Genomic DNA, 15,765 nt, shown 5'->3' with positions numbered 1-15,765 from the left:
CCACTTCCCCCAGGACCCGCCCCGCTCTCTCCCGTCGGCCTCCAGGGCCCGTCCCTCCTCACAGCCCCGCCCACTGCCCGCCCACTCGCCTCTCCGGCCTCCAGGCTCCGCCCCCTCCCCATTCTGCTCAGTGCCTGGGCTCATTCCCTACCCCCACTCCAGGATCAGCCCTTCATCTCTGGCTTCAGCCCCCTTCATCTCCCCACAGCCCCGCCACGGCTCACTGCTCCCCTACTCCACCTCACACCACAGCCTTCAGGTGCCTCCCCTCATTCCCAATCGCCCTTCCCCTCACACCCGTCCACCCACCAACACACGCATAGCCCAGGGCTCCATTCCATTCCCGCCAAGATCCACCCTCTTCCCCCTGCCTCCGAGTAAGTGGTCCTCTCCCCCAGCCCTGGGCTCTTCCACCCCCATTCAGTGACCCGTCCTCTTCTCTCCTGCCTCATTTCTCTCTCTTATGGGCGCCCCATTTCCCAGTGCTTCTCCCCTGCAGCGGCCCCTGTCTCTCCAGAGACAGAACAATGGTGACAGCCCACACCTTCCTCCAAGTCCCCCAGTCCAAGGGCTCCACGCACTCATTCATCACGCCATTATTTACTGTGGATCTGCTGGGGGCCAGGCTCCCACTGGGCCCGGTAAACCAGCTGAACAGCCCAGTGAAAAAGCAATCTCCATCCCTTCCTTACCCATGAGTGCTTGACAAACTAGCAGGGAAGCCAGCATTAATCAAATCATTACACAAATAATTAATTGAGTGCATTTGTCCTAAGTGCTATTAAGAAAAAAGACAGGGATCCAAGAGATTGTATAACAGGGACGATGGGGGAGCTAATTTAGTCCAGGAATTGGGGCAGACTTTACTGAGAAAGTGACTGGTGGGATCTTGATGGAACACACTTGGAGAATATAAATATAAATAGAGAACGGTTATATCATTTCTTTGTCGTGGGTTTTGCTTTATTTCTATAATAATATTATTTTGTTTATATTTTACTTGTATTTTTGTATTGTACGTGTTACTTTTTTTCTTCCCATGAGCTCCTCACCTTACAGTTCACGAAGCACTTTTCTACCCTCTCTCTCCTTGGCTCCTCACACAGCCTTCTGCAGGCTGCAAGCCACGGAGACTGCTCACCTGTTCAAAGGAAAGGGATTGGGCTCTGGGGTCAGACCATCCTGAGTCGTGATCTCAGATCCGTTCCTAACTTGCTGTGTGACCCTCAGCTCACCACTCTCCTCTGATTTGCAATGTCCTCAGCAGTTAAATGGGTCAGATAAGTGGTCCCCACCCACCAGCCAGGGCACCTGTGAAGTTTTACGGCAACGTTCCCATTAGACATCTGCAAAATTAAAGTACAAAATACAGACAACATAGTGGGTTGGGTGTTTTTAAAAATAAAACTACTGTTATTTAAAGGAAGTAGCTGTCTTTTATTCTGAGACAATGTCTTACATTTTTACATTAAAATATCCTTTATTTTGTGAAATGATGACGTGAAATGATGGTGTTTTTTTAAAAAATGTCTTTAGTTAGCAAGTTGGCAAGCCCTTGATTTTAAAGGCTTATTTAATCCCAAAGATGGGGACCACTTAGGTAGAGCCCCCTTTTTAGCTTCCAAAGCTTGTGTGTCAGGGAAGACTTTCTGAGTCCAAACAGTGACCCCAGTTTCTCCCTCCACAGGGTCCAACCGCCGCTACCAAGTGAGCGCCTTGCACACCAGCAAGGCCTGCAACATCATTAGCAAATACACAGCCTTCGTGCCTGTGGACGTGAGCAAGAGCCGGTACCTGCCCACCGTGGTGGAGTACCCCAACTCTGGTAAGGCAGGCGAGCGGCCGGGAGCACTCCTGGGGGCCAAGCAGCCCCTGTGGACTAGGGGAGGGGCTGAGATACAAAGGACCACAGACCAGCAGGGAGCGGGGTGAGACAGGGCCTAGAAGCAGAAAGGCCCCCAGTGGATGATTTGGCTGCTAGGGGGTGGGCACCCCTGGGGCCTCATCCCACTGCTCTGCAGAGGCCGTTAAATCACCCCACTCCCTTTTCTCCACCAGGTGAAAATGATTTTATTGTATTTCTTCAACTGAGACAATATGTGCTCATTATAGAAAATTCTAAACTATAGAAAGATATAAAATGTAAAAAATAACTACGACCAACAGTCATCCAGGAGTGTATACTAGTCACCCGCTTGGTGTGACCATCCTTCCAGACTTCTGTCTATGGATATCAGCATGTAGAGAAATCAAAAGACAGATCATTTTACATGAATTGGATTATCCTAATATGTGCTATATTTTACAAAATATGGGCGTGGAAAGTGCCACTCCATGAAATGAATCTATATCATTTTAATAGCATATTCCTCTGCAGGGAGCTGTCATCCTCGGAATAGCCAATTAGTGTTCCAAAGCACTTTGTATATATTTTCAATCCTTTAATCCTCAAAACAGCTCTACAAAGTAGACGCTATTATTATCCCCATTTTATAGATGGAAAACAGAGGCAGAAGGAGCTAAGTTACTTTCCTGAGGTCACACAGCCGTGATGGGCTGGAGCCAGGCTTTACATTTATTGCCCTGGCTCTGGATTATGCATTTTCTTCCACTCCTTTCTACTGTCTCTGAAAATTTATTGCAATCTTTTAAAATCTATTTAGACCTTTATTTTATTCCCCATTTGGTTATTGTAAATTATACCTTAAAGAACATCTTTGTGCATCTGTCTGGTTATCTCCTCAGGGTTAATTAATTCTTAGAAGTAGGATTGCAATGTCAAGGGGATGCCCACTTAAAATTGTGATGTATGTTACCAAACTGCCCCCTTACCATCCCACAGGTTATTCAAATCTCCATCCTCTCCAACACTGAATATTGTTTATCTTTCTAAACTCTGCCAGTCTGATAGGTGAGAAGAGAATCTCTCTTTTGTCATTTTTTAATTGTGAGATGCTTGTCATGTTTATGAACTATTTGTGCTTTTTTTGTTTCAAATTACATTTTCCTGTCCTTTATGGTCACCCCCCCCCCCCCCGCCCTGCTTTTTATTAGCAGACGTCCAGAAAGAATTGTGTTTGGAAATAAAATATGCCCTTCCTAATTCCACCTGTTCCCCTTTTCTTATCTGTGGTACCAAAATGATCAACCCTCTTCAACTGCTGTCATTTCAGGCAATGGAGTGGCCATTTAATCAGGCTGTTCGCTTATTCATGTTGCAGGGATGAGCATCCCTCCCACCCGTCTATGACCAGCCTGCTAGCATCTGTAGCCACAGCCTAGGAAGTTAGGGACCTGGCCCATATCTTAACCAAAGTCCCAAAGCCCCCTAAGATCCAGATCAGCACTTCCCCAAGTGTGTTCCAAGAAACTAGAACTCTAGTCTCGTGTCCTATGAATAGCCATCCAGCATAAAAATAGAAAATACCAGATTAGGAAATACATTTAAGAACCACTGGATTAGATAAAGTTCAAACGCTTTCTTTACTGCAGAACTTCTCAGAGCATTTAGTATGTTAATATACATCAAGAGGCTCAGAGAATGGGCTACAGTATGCAGCTTCTGCAAAACTTGTTTCCCAACACAACTCCAATTTTTAAGGAAAAACTTACAGACTAGTGCTCTCTGAGAGTGGGGTTCCCTAAAGCATACTTTAGGGTGCTGTAACTTCTTTCTTCTTCTTCTTCTTCTTCTTTTTTTTTTTCTTTGAGAGAGTCTTGCTCTGTTGCTCAGGTTAGAGTGCAGTGACACAATCACAGCTCACTGCAATCTCTAACTCTTGGACTCGAGTGATCCTCTCACCTCAGCCTTCCCAGTAGGTGGGACTACAGGCACGCACTACCACACCCAGCTAATTTTTTATTTTTATTTTTTTTATTTTTTTATTTTTTGGTAGAGATAGGGCCTCGCTATGTTACCCAGGCTGGTCTTGAACTCCTGAGCTCAAGTGATCCTCCCATCTCAGCCTCCTGAAGTGCTAACATTACAGACATGAACCACCCTGCCCAGCCCAGGGTGCTGTAACTTCATCTCTTTTCTATCCAACACCTCTTGGTGATGCCCTGGGATTTCAGGGGCCTGCCCTGTGGGAGGGGTACTTGGGACATGGATCTCTGAGACAGTAAACAGAGAGAAGAACAGAATGTTCCTGAAAAAACTGGCCTTTTAACTTCCTGGAAAACATTGTGCCTTCTTGAACATTCTCTCAGCAATAGTATCTACCCAGCAAGCTAGATATTATTATCCCCGTTTTCTAGATAAGGAGACTATGGCTCAGTGGGGTCCGCACCCATCCAACTGGAAAGAGATGGGGCTGGGGCTCAAACCTGGGTCTTTCTGACTCTAAAGCTTATGGTCTTACCCTGTACAACACCTTCCTGCCTTTGGATAATTGAAAGATTGAAGCCAGAATCATTCCTGTCAGCTCTGGGGGAAAGGCAAAGGACTGGCACATTTGTACCCAACCACCCGCTTCCCCTTGTCTTCTGCGAAGGAGCTGCCCTGCGTATGCTCAGCTCTCGGGCCCTGGCCCAACAGTGGAGGGGCACCTCTTCTGGCTTTGGAAGGCCGCAGACGATGCTTGGAGAAGATTCGGCACCAGGAAATGGTAAATTTCAGGCCCTAAGTAAGAGCCACCCTGGGCACTTTCGGAAGTCTGGGCCCCTGAGGTTACCGCGTCCTCATGTCCGAGGCCCTAGGACCACTCTCTGAGTCTGCACTGTGGGCTTAGGCAGGCCCAAGGCAAAGCCAGGCCTCCCAGGCTCTCTGAAGCCCAAGAGGGACAGAGAGGCTCGGTATGGCCGGAGCGCACCACCACTGACACAGCTCTCTCTTTGCCAGGGAGCGGCACCACCTCCCTGCCGGCACCTCTCCCCTTCTGAGGTCTGCTGACCCTGGTGCTGTTCCCTGCCTCCAGCCTCTGAGTCCTCCCAGGCACCAACTGCCAGGAAACCTAATAAACAAGGGAAAAAGCGAAGAGCGAAGAGGCAGTCCCATCTGTTTGGGTCCCACCATCTGTTTCTTTCAGGATTCCCAACAGCCTCCTTTGAGCCTTCACCTGGTTTCATTGTGCCTGCAGCTTGGCTCCTTGAAGAGCTGGGATTTGACCTTTTTGTGACCTTGCACTAGTTCCCAGGATGGCTTTAACCCTCTGTGTCCTGCATGGATGTGTGTCTTTCTGTCTCTCTAAAGACAGCCTAACTGCTGCACTCATCCTAACCCCTTTCTAGGTTTCCTCACATGCACAGGGAGGATCTCCTGCCTTTTGCTGTGCAGGAGGAAGACATCAGAGGTCCCGACTGGCCACTAGCCCAGCCACCCAGACCATAAGGATTTTTTTATTCCAGGTCCTAGAAAGTGCTCACAGACATTGATGGGTTTTAAAACAAAAACAAAAACAGAACACAGTGTGAGGGGGTGGAAACCCAGAGGAGCTCTTCAGAATCAAAGTGTTCTCTCAACTTCTTGGTCCCATTGGCCTCCAAAACCCAGGAGAACCAGCTCCACCCCTGAGCCAAGCTGAACTTCCAGTCTTCAGGAAACTGCTGGTCTGTACCTTCCTTTCTCCGAAGCTTAGCTTTTGGTGGCCTATGGCTTCCATCAAAATCACAAATCCTTTATTTTATTTATTTATTTATTTATTTAGATGGAGTCTCACTCTGTCCCCCAGGCTGGAGTGCAGTGGCACGATCTCGGCTCACTGCAACCTCCACCTCCTGGGTTCAAGTGATTCTCCTGCCTCAGCCTCCCGAGTAGCTGAGACTACAGGCACCTGCCACCATGCCCCACTAATTTTATAGTTTTAGTAGAGTTGGGGTTTCACCATATTGGCCAGGCTGGTCGTGAACTCCTGACCTCAAATGGTTCACCACCTTGGCCTCCCAAAATGCTGGGATCACAGGCATAAGCCACCATGCCTGGCTACAAATCCCTCCCTTGAAATTGTTCTCTGATTCATGCCCACATTCCTGACTTTTTTTTTTTTTTTTTTTTTTTTGAGACAGGGCCCGTAGTCCAGGGCTTTACTAAGCACTTAGCAATGGACTAAGCACTATCTGCGTATTATCTCATTTCGTCTTTACAACACTGTGAGATAGATAATATTATCCCCAATTTGCAATCAAAATGTATAAAGTAATTTTGCCAAGTCCCCACAGCTGGTCAGTGGTGGTGGTAGTGGTGGCGGGGGTCAGGATTTGAACCCAGGCCTGTCTAACCTTATGGTGGGGCACCGGTTATATCTGTGAAAGATGAAGGCCCATCCGAGCAGGGATGGAAACCCTAGCCTTGTTCCCCAACCCACCTGCAGACACCGTGAATTAGACCATCGCTCTCCTGAGGGGATGGGAGGCGAGGAAGGGAGGGGAGAGGTCCAGCCTCACTGGCTCCTCTGTCCTAGACATGGAGGCAAGTCCCACTGCTCTCTTCAGCAAGGCCACGTCCCCCGGCCGCGAGAAGCACGGTGCTTCTGAAGGTGAGTGGGCAGGCGGCGCTGCCTCTTCATCAAGATGGTGACAGGCATTGGTCCTGGGGTCAGGAGAGTGTCTTAGCACCGAGAAAGTCCTCAGGGCTTCATGGAGTCCTCAAAGCAGCCGTCTGCATGGGGAATAGGATTATCCCCAATTGAAAGATGAGGAACAGGTGCAAAGAGGTGAAGTGACTTGCCCAAGGTCACAGAATACACTGGTGACAGAGCTGGGCCTGGATCAGGCCTCCTAGTTCCCCGCTGAGGGACCATTTTTGCCACTCCGCTCTGCCTAGAGTCCTCTAGCAACGTGCCAAGGAGGTCAACTCAGTGTCCCCATTTAGGAATGAGCAGGGCTAAGTGAAGCTGTCACTGCCCCCACAAGTAACTTTCCAGAAGATCCCAGGGGCTGCCGGCCAAGGAATCTTAGAGGCCAGCTTTTTACAGGCAGACATCTCATCCCACCCCACACCAACTGGAGCGGAAGGAGCTCCACAGCCGAATGGTTAGCTCGAGTCCCTAGGAACTTAGCTAAGCCCCTGCCCCTCTCTAGGCCTCTGTTCCCCCAGTTGGTCAGTGAGCAGTTGGACGGGGTCATCTTCAGGTCTCAACTTGGTCATTCTGTGGCTCTCCAGGTCCCCAGCGCAGCCTGGCTACAAATACTCTTTCTTCCATGAAGGCCTCAGAGAATCTCTTTGGATCCAGGTAGGTAGGATTTCCAATAAAGGTACACTCTCCTGCCACCCATTTTCCTGGGGTGGTCCCTGGGGTTTTCCCTGACTTGGAAGGCCAAAGGCAGGTTCAGCCTGACATTTAGGCAGGTGTCGTAAAGAAGGCACTCCTGCCCAGAGCAATCACGGTCTCCCAGGTCTCACCCTACCTCAAATCCCCCACTTTACTTTATCTCCCACACTTCCAAGATCTCTTTCCAAATGCAAGTATGCATGGGAGGGCTGACATAAAACTCTTCTGACCACTGGACTGGACAAGAATGTGATAGTAAAAGAGGGTCACGATCCAGGTGTAGTAGCTCACACGTGTAATCCCAGCACTTTGGGAGGCCGAGGCAGGAGGATCACTTGAGGCCAGGAGTTCAAGACCAGCCTGCGCAACACAGTAAGACCCTGTCTCTACAAAAAATTTAAAAATAGGCCAGGCATGGTGGCTCACCCCTGTAATCCCAGCACTTTGGGAGGCCGAGATGGGCAGATCATAAGGTCAGGAGTTCGAGACCAGCCTGACCAACATGGTGAAACCCTGTCTCTACTAAAAATGCAAAAATTAGCCAGGCATGGTCGCATGTGCCTGTAGTCCCAGCTACTAGGGAGGCTGAGGCAGGAGAATCACTTGGACCCGGGAGGCAGAGGTTGCAGTGAACCGAGATTGCTCCACTGCACTCCAGCCTGGGCAACAGAGCAAGACTCCATCTCAAAAAAAATAAAAAATAAAAAATTAGCCAGACATGGGTGTGTGCCTGTAGTCCAGGAGACTGAGGTGGGAGGATTGCTTGAGCCCAGGAGGTTGAGGCTGCAGTAAGCTACGATTGTGTCCCTCCAGCCTAGGTGACAGAGTGAGATCCTGTCTCAGAAACAAAACAAAAGAGGGTCATCAGGAGAACACTAACCTCTTCCTAGTCCCAGCTGCTGCTAACTCATTGAGTGACTTGGAGCAGTTGCTTCGAGCCCATGTTTCCAGGCTTCTGCTTCCTTAGCTATCAGATAAGGAGGCTGGAGGGAGCCATCTATTGCATCCCTTCTGACCCTGACTTTCAGGGGCTTCTGGGTGGGCACTGGAGGTTGGGATGCCCAGGGCCACCTGACTTCACCTGCACAGGCTAAATCTCAACAAGTCCAGGCTACTGACACGAGCAGCCAAGGGCTTCCTGAGCAAGCCACTGATCAAAGCTGTGGAGTCGACCTCCGGGAACCAGAGCTTCGACTACATACCGCTGGTGAGTGCCCTGACCCCAGGTGTCAGTCTCCCTCCGCTCCACTCAGCAGCAGGGCCTTCCAGTGATCCCCCTGCCCACCTCTCCACTTCCTCAAAGAGAAGAAGGCTTTGGTCTTAGAGCTCAGATCCCCTGAGTTTTGAGGTTTCCTAGAGCTTCCCACCCAAGTAGTTACCAGGGCAGAGGGAGTTTGCATGAATCTCCCCTGCCCAGAGGCCTAGGGATATTGCTAGAAGCCAGCACCAGCATCACGAAAATTCTTTGCAATCTGCTATCTTTGCCTTAAAAATTCGTGGGAATTTTGCATTCTACTCCACGCATCTATGTGTATCTGTTTTTCAGTACATAAAAATAAGCTTTGAAATGACTCACGAGTGAGTAAAATTAACATCCCAGGGACATGGACTGTGTTTAGCAACTGGGTCTGCGGACACCTCAGCATGCTGTAGCAGGGTGAGAGGCTCAGGTCTGGAGTGGGCTTCTCTGAATTAAGGAGCAAGGGAGACTGGCCCTGCCACATCTGGGGCCCCTCAGGGCTTGGGAAACAGAGGATGCTCAAAGGAGGAGCACAGTTTGAGCATCACTGCATACCTCTTCTGTCCCTCCATACCCAAGTGCATAATACTCTGAATTTCCAAATATCCAGGGCAACTGAGCACTAGGCATGTTTTCACTCAACAAGTATTTATTGAGTTAGGCCCAGTGCTAGACCCTGGAGAGACAGCATTGAACTAGACAAACATAGTTTCTGCACTTATGGTGCTAAGCGTCTAATAGGATTCAGACAAGGAACTAGGCAATTCTAACTCTTGGGAGTGGCAATGGGAGAGGTCTGGTTTGGTTGGGGAGTACAGGGGGTGGACATCTAGACCAGGCTTGAGATGTGGGGAGCAGACCCAAGCATGACTTCTTGGAGAAGGTCAAGGCTAAGCCAAGACTTGCAGGATGAGGAGATATGGCCAAAGGCCTCCAGAGGAGAGACAGAGCTTGGCAGCTGGGGAATGGAGTTGGAGAGGGTAAGAGTCAAGGATTAGGCGGTGCAGAGCTTTATTGATCATATTTTGGACTGAGTCTATGAGACACTGAAGTCATTGAACTGAGCCTCCAAAAAGTGTGTGATCTATGCCTCGTAGAGATCCCTCTGTATGTAGGACAGATGGATTGGGGGTGGGGAGAGGGGAGGAAAGAGGAGGCAGGAATAACATGAGGAAGCACGTGATGGATTGCAGAGCGATTTAGAAAGTAGACCTGTTGAGACTCGGAAACTGATGGTTAGACAGGGAGAAAGAGGAAGGTGAGCTGCTAGAGTTCCCTGCGTTGCAGGGGACATTCCCAGTGGCTGAGGTGAGGCCACCCACCTAGGACAAGAGGCAAATATGGAGTGAAGATGTTGACTTGGGCTTGGAGAATGATCTGTTTGAAGTGTCTGCAGGATAAAGGATAGAGATGCTCAATTGACCTGGGTATCCTGAAAATCCCCCAGGCAGGCAGGGTGGGGTGGGCAACATGGATCCAGACTTTTGCATGGCCTGGGGCTCCCTGGGCTAAAACATTTGAGGCCCACTGAAGGGCTTCCCCCACACACAGGTGTCTCTGCAGCTGGCCTCCGGAGCCTTCCTGCTCAACGAAGCCTTCTGTGAGGCCACACACATCCCCATGGAGAAGCTCAAGTGGATGTCCCCCTTCACCTGCCACCGAGTGTCCCTCACCACCCGCCCGTCTGAGTCCAAGACCCCGAGTCCCCAGCTGTGCACCAGCTCCCCGCCTAGGCACCCCTCCTATGACAGCTTCTCCCTGGAGCCTCTGGCCAAGGGCAAGCTGGGCCTGGAGCCGAGGGCAGTGGTGGAGCACACTGGAAAGCTGTGGGCCACGGTGGTGGGGCTGGCATGGCTGGAGCACAGTTCGGCCTCCTACTTCACTGAGTGGGAGTTGGTGGCTGCCAAGGCCAACTCATGGCTGGAGCAGCAGGAAGTACCCGAGGGCCGCACGCAGGGCACACTCAAGGCCGCTGCCCGCCAGCTGTTTGTGCTTCTGCGGCACTGGGATGAGAATCTCGAGTTCAATATGCTCTGCTATAACCCGAATTATGTGTAGCTGGGTGACGGGGAGGCTGGGTGGAGGGAAGGGTGGGGAGGAGAGGGATGGGCAGGGCCATGTCGGCCTGGTTTCGGGGAGCTTTTGGAGCTGTAACTAATATATCAGTTACTAGAAAGAGCCCTGGACTGGCAGCCAGGAGGCCTGAGTTCAATCCCAACTTTGCTACCATCCAGCCATGCAACTTTAGGCCAGTGCCTGCCCCCGTCTGGGCCTCAGTTTCCTCATCTATAAAATAAGAGGGCGAGATGAAGGAGGTGGAGTGGATCTCAAATGGTTCAGTGGTTCCTTTCTGCCCATTCAGGCAGTCCCGGGCCGACTGCTGCTGGGGCTGGGGAGGGAAGACGCAGTGGAAACCTGAGCCCTGTCTGGAGGTAGACCACGTGAGCACAGAGTGGACACAGCAATGCCCACTCAAATAAAAGGGCAGATGAGAGAACCCAGTGACCTCAAGTAACCAGGCCTACAGGCTTGCATAGGCACATAGACACTAGCTTAAAGTCTGGTGCCTGTAGGACAGGCTCTTGTCTCCATGGTAACAGCCAAGGACCCCCCCCCTAAATCCCACTTAAAAGCCAATTGGAGAAGCATCCTTCTCAACGCTTTACAAAAGAGTAGCTTGGGGGCCTTTTGTTTTGGCTAGGAAGCTTCCTTAATACACACTAGTATTGCCTTGCAGATCATTAGTGGCTCCCTCACTAAGAAGAGGTGGTGGCAGGACCAGGGGAGACACCTTGTGAGTTGACGTGTTAGATTTAAGCGGCAGTCTGTGCAAAAATAGTCCTAAAAGAACAGACATGGTCACAGAAGTCAGTGAAGACACCAGACAACACCTTACTTAATTTTCCCACTTTTAGGAACTGGGTAAAGCGAACTGCATCACTTGTACTGAGGCACGAGGGAGCCACCACCAAGTAGGTCGCACCGTGGGATCAAGGGGTCCTCTGGAGCCATGCCACGCTGTGGGAGAGAGGCTTGGCTGCAGTGCCTTTGGGGATGGCAGCTCTGGCCAGGGGAGGCCTGATTTGTTTGGTGAAATGAATGAATTGACACTTCAGGCTGGATCCCCTAGGGGCTTCCTGCCCTCAAGCCAACTGTGTGATGCCTACATGGGGAATGGCGTGCTGTGGCCTCAGATACCCTAATGGCTGGCATAGAGCTGCCCGGTCTCCTCTTCCCCACTGACTCCCCTGGAGGTGGGTCTAGACCTCACCAAGGAACCCCACCAGCTTGGGACTTCAGGCTGAATCTATCCACCCTAGAAGCCCCCTCCTTCAAAGCCTTAATCTCTCCTCATCAAATTCCTGTCCCAACCTTGGAGTGAAGCTCCACAGACTTCCCTCGTGGGAAGGCCTTGAAAGCTTAGCTTATCAAACCAACTCGTGGGGTCCTGCGGGCTCTGGCACAAGCCCCGGCCTCAGGAAGACTCGAGGGGTGTGCAGCCTCCAGCAGGGGCTGCAGTCAGGGAGGAGGCTCCAGCAGAACGCCCACTGGGCACGAGGGGAGAAAAAGCAGCCCCAACATGATATGGTGCCCTGCCCCCACCCCCACCCCTCCATCTGTGCCACAAGTCTCCCACGAGGGATTCTCACAGCCCTTTTGAATACTTAAGATAAAATCCCATTGCTGCCTTGTGGACTGGCTCTGCTTCAGATTTACCCTCTGGGGAGGAACCCAGGCAGGCAGGCCTGGACACTGTGGCCATCACAACCCCAGGTGGGGCAGGATGCCAATCTGGGGTGTTGGCTCAAAGTCAGTGCCACCAAGGCGGGTAAGAGCTTTGGGTTGTCTTGCTCCAGGCTTCCAGGAGATGTGAGCAGAGCTTTGTCATCTCCCTGCACACTCCCCATCCCCTGCCAAAATCACTTCTTTAGCTATGCAGGCAGCAGCCTCAGCTTCAGGGTAAGGGTGGCCGGGGGTGGCATCTACTTCCTGGACCACAAGTAATGGGAAAAAAAATGCCAGGTTTTGAGTCAGAACACCCAGACTCAGGTCTCAGCCTAGTACTAGTTTGGGCAAGTGGTTTCTCCTCCTAGGTGCCCTGGAGCTGGGGCTTTCTCCTGCTCTGACAGTCCCAGACTCTCTGCCTCTGAGAGGTTTCCCTCTTCATGAACATGAATTTGCTTGAGTTCTCTGTGTGACCTTGAACAAGTGGCGTGTGTGTTCTGGGCCTCTTTCCTCCTCTACATAACCAGGCTGAACTGGGCTGTCCAGCACCTCCCCGCCCCACCAGATGAGTCTGATTCTGGGTCTCTAGGCCTCAGCGTGGACAACGGCCAGGGCTCGAGGTGAACCGGTCTCTGCCAGCATAGAACTAGTGCTACAAGATGCCTAACAGGAGCAACCAAGAAATCCAGCAAGGTGGTGGGCATGCCACCCACTTCTCTAGGAAAGTTCCTCAGACTCTGCTCCCGCACCGGCCCCTGGAGCTCTGCAACATGTTTGAGGCCCAAGAAAACTGCTGATCTCTGCAACCCTGGCTCCCCTGCCCAGCCCCAAAGGTGCAGAGGAACAAATCTTCATTGGTTGCAGATAACCCAAGAGCTATGGGGGCAGGTCTGGACAAGAGACATTTTTAAAGAACTTCAGCGGTATTGAGAAGACATGCAGCCTCAAAAACGTGCTACCGAGACTGCTAGGCAGAGGACCTAGGGGACTTACTTTAAGGAAAAGATAAGAACCTTCGGTAATTAGTACATACATTGAAGCTAACAGAGTTCTAAAGTTTCTCAAGCAGGGAACACATTGCCCCTGCAATCTCATTTACTTTGGGTTAATCTGGTTTAACTTGCTAAACCAGCCCTTGCTTTCTAGGTCATACAAAGGAATATTTATGCCCTGCACTGTCTGAAGAAAGGGCTAATGCCACCGTATGACAAAGCCCAGCCTCCAAGCTGCCTTCAGTGGGAAAAACACTGAGCTGAAAGTTGAGGAACCCAAGCATGGGTCCCAACTCCACCACTAGTGTGCTGTGTGACTTCTGGCAAATTACTTGCTTTCTCCGAACCCCTGTTTCATCTTTTGTGGAATGACGGGGGTTCACAAGATCAGCATTTCCAACCCTGTTCCTCACTCAGATGAGACGTGAATAAGCAGCCTATGAGAAACTGTGCTACGGGCAAAGATGTTGAGGAAGCAGTAGAAAAACAAACTTCTTTAGATTAGGACAACCTGACCCGTTAATATGTTACTGTGCGTTGTCAGGCTCCGAGCAGGTGACCCAGCAGCAGCTCTTCTCTGGTTACTAGGTCGGAAAATGCTGGTCTAGATCTCCCTTAGGGCTCCTGGGGCACTGGCATTCAGAAAGCCTTTACTGGGTGCCTACTGTATGCCAGGCATGGCATACTGGGGTACCACAGTGAACATGCGAGGTGCTGTCCCTGTCCTTTTTGGAGCTTGGCAAGGAGCATTTGAAGAGTCTCTGTTTCATGAATCATTTTCCCACTCCCTGGTTCTCTAGATGGGTTTGTCTTCACTGGCCCTAGAATGGTCCTGCCATCTGTGGGTGTGGCCTCATATTAGCACTACCTAGGTACCCTTTGCGCTAACGGCCAGCCCCCTGAGCTTTCAGACTCTCATTTATGGTATGGGTACAGATGACCACAATAGCTCATGGTATTGCACAACCAGAGGGGAGTTCGTGCTGGGGGCCTCCTTGTCCAGGTGGAGCAGGAATGTCCCTGCAACAGAGTGCCCCGAGGGCCCAACCTCCCGCCACACGCAGATGCAGAACCCTGTCTCAGGCCCCTCAGCTCGAGACCAACTCCACATGCCAGGATAACTGGGCCCCATCCTTTGGCAGACTTACACTGGACTTGTCCATAAGCGGCCTCGGTTTCCAGCTGGCACCCATGTTTCCCCAGCCAGTCCCTTCTCTGTGGGTAAAATGAATGGCATCCCCTGGCCTTCACTGACCTGAGCTGCCACTCACTGCCACTTGCTGTGGCTGATGAATGGACTAGCTGCTTCCAAGACTCGATTCTGGTGGGCTTTCACCTGCTCTTCAGAGACATGAAAAGCAAGGGTTCCTCCTTCTCCCTTCCAGCTGGTTCACCAGGAACAGCTGTCAAAAAAGGTTTCTGGAAGTTTCCTGTAGATCCTGACTTGCCCTCTGTTAATCCCTACCCTTATTTGAGGGCCATGCTACTGTTCCCCTTCTCTCTTCCTTGGCAGGGACTCCCCATGAGAGGGAAGGAGGAAAGGGGTCTCCCCTATCTGTGTACAGTCTGCCCCCCACACTGCAATTGCCTGCCCCATTGACCTGCCTGGCTGGATCCTGTGTGACACCCCAGCACCTATCATTCAGGGGTCCAAATGCCCAAATGCACGTCTCTGTATGTGCCCATTATAACATCTCTAAGTGGTCCCTAGATTCAAATGCATTCCATACTTTTAGTGCCCTGGGAAAGGAGAGGGAAGGGTACTGCCGCCCCATGAATGGGGCACGTGCTCATTGCCTTGGCATCTGGAAGATTTTGTTCTCACCAATCTAGCAGAGACTAGAGAAGTCAACAGAAAAAAGATGGACACATTCTTCAGCTGTAACATAGCATGCTCTGCAAAGCCAGTGTAAAAATAACCAGGGCAGGGGTGTGTGTGCATTTTGCAGCTGGGTAATCTGATCCGCAGAGATCTGTCCAAGGTCAGGGGCTTGGCAGCAGCTCCTGGCCACGCCTACAACTCCCAACCGTGGACCTCTCTGCCCCGTGTGTCCAGCCCTGCTCCCAGCCCGTTGACTTTAGCCTCTCAACAGCACTGCCTCCCCGGGTTACCCGATGAGGTGGGATTTTTCTCCTGTTCATGCTGCAAATCTCCTTGGCTCAGGGCCAGCCGTTTTGAGCTTACAGCCACGTCCCAACGCAATGCGCCTCATCTCAATGCCGCTGACTGTGGTGACACATGTGGTATAGTTTCACTATCTGCCCAGGTGGCTTTGGCTCAAGTGGCATGGCTGGTGCTTGTCCCCATCAGAGCCTCAAGTGCCTATGACATGCTACCCGTGCCCTCGCCTGCTCATCTGTAATGTCCCCATAGTGCCTATGACACTTTCTTCTTCTTGGGATATGCATCACCTGCTTGCCTGGTAGCCAATTACATAGATGTCATGGAAGCCCTGGATGTCAGCCGTCTAATGTCCACTAATACTCAGCAAATCCTACCCTGGGGCTGTATGTGTGTCTGTTCTCAAAGAAATGGCTTCTTTGTACATAGTGGCTACTGTTATCTAGGCTTTGAGCTGATAAAAATTGTTGAACCTGA

At 51.0% G+C, this 15,765-nt stretch overlaps 1 protein-coding gene across 5 annotated transcripts in view; it reads left to right on the top strand.

Annotated features, from left to right (window-relative positions):
- Nucleotides 1-15,765, top strand: part of VWA5B1 (von Willebrand factor A domain containing 5B1) — a 76,478-nt gene extending 60,713 nt beyond the window's left edge. For 2 of the 5 annotated variants that reach the window (XM_063804570.1, XM_016955343.4), the window contains exons 17-22: nucleotides 1,688-1,825; nucleotides 4,494-4,607; nucleotides 6,399-6,473; nucleotides 7,100-7,169; nucleotides 8,298-8,415; nucleotides 10,000-15,765. In XM_063804570.1, coding sequence (XP_063660640.1) covers nucleotides 1,688-1,825; nucleotides 4,494-4,607; nucleotides 6,399-6,473; nucleotides 7,100-7,169; nucleotides 8,298-8,415; nucleotides 10,000-10,506 — 1,022 coding nt within the window. In that variant the 3' untranslated portion in view covers nucleotides 10,507-15,765. The remainder of the gene's footprint in view (nucleotides 1-1,687; nucleotides 1,826-4,493; nucleotides 4,608-6,398; nucleotides 6,474-7,099; nucleotides 7,170-8,297; nucleotides 8,416-9,999) is intronic. The other 3 variants (XM_016955346.4, XM_054680262.2, XM_054680265.2) reach the window with 3 other exon arrangements.

Source organism: Pan troglodytes, chromosome 1 (assembly GCF_028858775.2).
Source record: "Pan troglodytes isolate AG18354 chromosome 1, NHGRI_mPanTro3-v2.0_pri, whole genome shotgun sequence".
Lineage (NCBI taxonomy): Eukaryota > Metazoa > Chordata > Mammalia > Primates > Hominidae > Pan > Pan troglodytes.
The sequence above is the reverse complement of the archived record's forward strand: the minus strand, read 5'-3'. Positions and strand labels throughout refer to the sequence as shown.